At 52.3% G+C, this 5,711-nt stretch overlaps 1 protein-coding gene across 1 annotated transcript; it reads left to right on the forward strand.

Moving 5' to 3' along the window:
- The first annotated feature begins 1,814 nt into the window (after positions 1-1,814).
- LOC133923105 (uncharacterized) lies at positions 1,815-3,507 on the forward strand. Its single transcript, XM_062368553.1, has 2 exons — positions 1,815-2,204; positions 3,226-3,507. The coding sequence occupies exons 1-2, from the start codon at positions 1,815-1,817 to the stop codon at positions 3,505-3,507; spliced, it is 672 nt and encodes a 223-aa protein (XP_062224537.1).
- The last annotated feature ends 2,204 nt before the right edge of the window (positions 3,508-5,711 follow it).

The raw sequence follows: 5,711 nt of genomic DNA on the forward strand, positions 1-5,711 counted from the left end.
CGTGAGCTACTGAGACTTCCCGTGTCATCCCCGAGAAGTCACACTAACAGGAGGGATCGTCACACGCCCCCTCCCTACCACCGAAGAGGGGCTTCCAGGAGGCTCATACCTTCGGGTCCCAAAGGGAGCGACATCGACAACGTCAAAACATCAACAACATCATCCCAAGCCATGGGGCTCCAAACCAAAACCACCCTAGGGGACGCAGCCGAGAACGCTACGGAGGCCTCCCGGTGCGCAGCCGCACTCCGAATCAGTGTTCGAGGAGGAATCCTGGTGCACTCTACACGACGCATGACAAGGACATAACATCAACAACTGCCGAACCCTCACCACCTTCCGAGAAGAGTACCTCGGGAGGTAGGCAGCCTTCGCCTTGACCGTGGGGGCCACCAAGGAATGATTTGAGAATCGCAAGCCACCGGCTAGCTGGCGGGTCAACCAACTAGCCTTGGAGAACCCTCCGCAGCTGGCCCAACCTTGTTTGCCCCAATCATCTATAGAGTGGTACAATGACGAAGGGACATGGGGCAAACAGATCGTCCTTTCTATAACGGTGGAGGGAGTTCCGGCTTCACTTCGAAATGGTAGTGGCGAGACTATGTGCACGAGGTGCACCACATCGGAGCAATTAACATCCATCGGTAGGCCCCCGAACGGGCCAACACCCCCATGACATTCACCGTCGATGATTCCATCCATTGGCAGGCCCCTGAATGGGTCAACTCCCGATCATCTTAGGTGAGGGCCCCACAACACGGATTGAAGTAATCACATTCGACGTTGTAGATGTACCTTACGCCTACAGTGTCATTCTGGGATGAGAAACTATAAACAGATTTAGAGCTATACCCCATCACAATTACCTCTGCTTGAAGATGCCCGGACCCCGGGGGCTAATAACCATCCATGACGACCAAGACCTAGCTAGGCGCATCAAGTACATGCACCCTACTCTACTCCCCAGCCACCACATCCAGGCCATGACCAAGGAGGGCTCCGAGGACCCCCCCCCCCCCCCCGTTGGCGCATCCAGAGCACCGTTGCCCTCCAAGGCCACAACTGGAGCGGGACATAAAGTGTGTCCCCGTGCATCAAGACCAACCTGATCAGACCTTCCAAATAGGGGCGGACCTCACCTCCGGACGGGAAGCCCAACTTTTGACTGTCCTACAGGGTAACCTCAACACCTTCGCATGGTTCCCGAAGGATCTCCCGGGAGTCAACTACTCCATTATCGAACACTCTGTTCAGGTTGACCCGAAGGCTAGGCCCATATGCCAGGGGCTTTGCAACTTGTCCCCAGAGCAGGTAGAAGCCACAAAAGAGGAGGTCTAGAAGCTACTAAGGGCCGATGTTATCCTAGAGGTCATCCACTCAGATTGGCTCTCCAACACTATCCTGGTCAAGAAACACAGCGGAAAGTGGCTTATGTGCATCAATTTCACATTGCTAAATAAAGTATGCCCTCAGGATCCATACCCCCTTCCTCGCATTGACCAGCTAGTGGATTCCGGCTACAAGTTGCTAAGTTTCCTGGACACCTACTCTGGGTACCACCAGGTGTGGATGGCGATGGAGGATGAGAGCAAGACTAGCTTCATTACCCTCTTCGGGTATACTGCTACGTCTGGATGCCCTTCAGTCTTCGGAATGCTGGGGCCACCTTCTCTCGCCTAGTGCACAAGGTACTACGACAGCAACTGGGCCATAATGTCGAAGTCTACGTAGACGATATCGTGGTAAAAAGCTAGTTTGAAGCCAACCATGTTGCCGACCTAGAAGAAACATTTGATAGCCTCTGGGTTGCAGGCATGCAGCTGAACCCGGAGAAGTGTGCATTCAACGCTAAGGCAAGAAAGATGCTAGGATATCTCATCTCCCGAAGTGGCATCAAGGCTAATCCGAGCAAGATTCATGCCATCACAGAAATGTCACCTCCCACCAATCCAAAGGAAGTACAACATTTGGCCAGCCGCCTCGTAGCCCTCAGCTGCTTCCTCACCAAATCTGCTGAGCCTAGCCTCCCCTTCTTCAAAATGCTAGGGGGCTTCGAACAATTCAACTGGACTCCGGCGTGCCAGGTGGTATTCGAGGCCCTCCAGGCCCACCTTTTCCACCTCGAAACAGTCACGATACCCCTCCCCGGTGAAGGGCTGCTCTTATATTTGTCCGTCTCTACCTCTGCTGTCAACATCGCGCTGGTAAGGGAGGAGAAAATTGATAGTCGCTCTACCCAAAGGATTGTATACTATATCTCAGAGGCCTTAGCCGGAGCCAAGAAACACTACATCGAGCTCGAAAAGATAGCATACACCTTGTTGATGGCCTCACTCAAGCTCCGGCACTACTTTCTCGCCTACAACATCACTGTCCCAACCTCTTACCCACTTGGCGACATGTTTCGCAACCGGGAGGCGACGGGACACATCGGCAAATGGGTAGTAGAACTAGCCCCCTTCGTGGTAAGGTTTTTGGCCCGCACCACCATAAAATCACAAATCTTGGTAGACTTTATCGCCGAATGGACTCCAACGCCCGCTGAACCCGCCGTTACCCCTCCCCAAGACATCTAGACTATCTACACTGATGGAGCATACGACTCCATGGGAGCCAAAGCTGATGCGGTCCTCATCTCCCCCATAGGCTAGCAAGTCCAATTTGCTGCTCACCTGAATTTCAAGATGACCAACAACATAGCCAAATACGAAGCCGTCCTCTTAGGACTCCGGAACGCCTGAGCCTTGGAGGCACCCTTCCATGGCATATCAATACAGAGCATACCGCGAACAGACAACAGCGAGGTAGATGCCCTGGCAAAAGCTGCCGCAACAGACAAAGACCCACCATTGGGCACCTTCCTCGAAACTCTACACCAGCCGGCTGCTAAAACCCTTAACGAGACGGTTACCACCATCCTCCCCATCAAAACCGCTGACTGGAGAGCTCCCCTCTTATCCTTCCTCACTAGAATAGAAGAGCTAGAAGACCTGATCGTGCTTCGCCGCATTCAGCATCGCGCCAGGGGCTACCATCTCATAGAAGGCGCCCTTTACAAGATTGGTGTCTGCACTCCCCTCCTTCGCTGCATTACCAGACAAGAAGGGGCCAACCTCCCCCAGGAGATACATGAAGGCCTTTGCGGTAACTATTTAGCGCCTCACGCCCTAGCTGGGAAGGCAATTCTCCAGGGGCTCCATTGGCCTACAATCAATTCCGATGCAGCTGACCTCGTTCGCACCTGCCAAGGATGCCAGTGGATGGGACGCTGAAGCCACCAGCCCCCAGCTCCCCCTACAACCAATTGCTCCCGTCGGGCCCCTGGCTCATTGGGGCATGGACCTCATTGGGCCATTCCCTTGTGCCAAAGGCAACCTTCAGTACATGGTGGTAGCATTGGAATACTTCTTCAAATGGGTCAAGGTCGAGCCAATCACAACGATCACATTGAAGAATGTCCAAAAATTCTTCTGGAAGAACATAATTTGCCACTTCGGTGTTCCATGATAGCTCACGGTCGACAATGGCACGCAATTTGACTCTGACCCTTTCAGACAATTGTATGGTGACCTCGGCATCGAATTATGCTTCGCCGCAGTTTGACATCCTCAGTCCAACAGCGTCGTTGAACAGGCCAACAGCAACATCCTCTTCGGCTTAAATTGCGAACTCGTTGGCCTAGCTCAAGGCCTATGGGTCGAAGAGCTTCCTATGGTTTCATTGTCCCTCTGCACCACTGGCACACGAGCCACCAGGTTCACCCCCCTTCCGCCTCCTATATGGCGACGAGGCCATGACCCCCAGCGAAATCAAGGGATGCTCACTCTGAGTACAACTTCCACAAACTACCGGAGAAAGAGAGCTCTTCCTTGATCTCACCGAAGGCACACGGCTCCATGCCATCTAGAATATCGATCACTACATCAAGAAAACCAAGGCCTCATACAATCCTAAGGTTGCACCACGAAGATTCAAGCTCGGTGACCTAGTACTTCGTCATGCCCTAGCTCTTGGGAAACTATGCAACAAGTGGAAGGGCCCATACCTGGTCCTTAGGTCTAACAGGCCCGGCTCCTACCGCCTGGCCGATATAGAAGGTACCCTCTCGAATACAGTTGGAATGCGAAGACTCTCCACAAATACTATGTATAGACAACCCCAGCCTCAGTCCTCTCCAAAAATTCAGAACAATTATAAACCATAGGTTTACACACCCACAAATAGCCACCAAAGCTAGAGGTGTTACCTTCTAGAAAAAAGCCTTTACCCCACCGAACAACCTCACACAAAACCTATGAAGACCCTTCAGCATCTTGAAGGTATTGCGTCCATGCCGGAGTGGTAAAAGTCTCTAGCATCTTGAAGGTAGTGCCTCCGTTTCGGAGAAGTATATCCCTCCACCATCTTTAAGGCCTGGCTGACCTACGCGATGGAGAGGCAAAGACCACTCCAGCATCTTGAAGGCATTGCCTCCATGCTGGACAGGCGTAAGACCCTTAGTCATCTTTATGGCCTGGCTGACCTACATGGCGAAGGGATAACCTCCCAGACATCTTGAAGGCCTAGCCTGCGTGCCAAAAAGGATTCATACAAAGTAAGGATTCACTAGCACCTTGAAGACTAAAAGTTTCCGTGCCAAAATCATCTGACCCCTCTAGTATCTTGAAGTCCTAGCCTCCGTACTACAAGGCATCGCACATTGAAATGTTATTAAATGATATGTTCTTCCCTACTCACGCCCAATGCAACGCAACACCCATAGGATCTCGCACCCCGCGGCCGCTAACAACCGCATAATGCGAAGGGGCTGGGATAGAGGGCACATGCGAAGCATTGATACGATAACGAAGCATCGATACGATAGATTATTAATGCAAAAAAACAAAGCTAACACAAACGCAAGTTTATTCATACATGGCATACAAAGAGTTTGCATTCAGCTAACCACTATACATTGAATCTATGCCTAGCAAACTTGCTAGCCGTTACGCCTCCCTGAAGTACCACAGGAGGACAAAGGCACTTGACCGCCATGCCTCCTATTGACCCCGGTAACTGTGCACAGGGGGTCGACGTGAATCCCCTCCACAGAGGGAGCTGTTGCCTAAAACAAAGCCCCCTCGGCCTCGGCAAGATGATCCGCTGGAAGGGATACGAGTCGAAGGCCAAGAAATCCAGCTCTTCCCTCTGCTCCTCCGGCGGGGACTCCGCAGCTTGTACCTCCTCCACCTTCACCTCAGCCAGAATAGGCTCAGGGATTTCCGAAGGCACCCTTCCATCAGAATTCCGGGGGAGGACAAGGTGTTGAAAGAAGCGTGAGCCAGCAACCTCCTGGGCCACTCGGGCTGCACACCAGTCATCCTTTGCAACAAAATAGACATTTAGAGCAGATGCAAGGGAGCCCTCTGGCTCAATCTTGACCAAGATATCGTCGGCCACCTTCGGATCCACATGACCATCGGAATCGCGAGGCATAACAAAATGACTCCGCCGTTGGATGGACGGAGTAGCCCCAGACGCTCTGGACACACTTGATCCCTCCCCGGAGGCACCATCCTAGATACGAGCAAGGCCCCGTCCGGCTTCAGGTCACCGCTCCTATATACACAGATCAGACTCCAGTTAGCCTCAAAGGAACGAACAATCTGGAACAACAAAGGCGAACCATAAGAAGACATACATGGTTCTATTAGATAAGGAAAAGACCAAGC

Source organism: Phragmites australis, chromosome 6 (genome assembly GCF_958298935.1).
Source record: "Phragmites australis chromosome 6, lpPhrAust1.1, whole genome shotgun sequence".
Taxonomy (NCBI): domain Eukaryota; kingdom Viridiplantae; phylum Streptophyta; class Magnoliopsida; order Poales; family Poaceae; genus Phragmites; species Phragmites australis.

Coding starts and splice junctions, on each gene's coding strand:
- LOC133923105 (XM_062368553.1), top strand. CDS start 1,815: ATGCAGCTGAACCCGGAGAAGTGTGCATTCAACGCTAAGGCAAGAAAG. Junction 2,205..3,225: donor CTGCTGTCAACATCGCGCTG/GTAAGGGAGGAG, acceptor ATTCCGATGCAG/CTGACCTCGTTCGCACCTGC.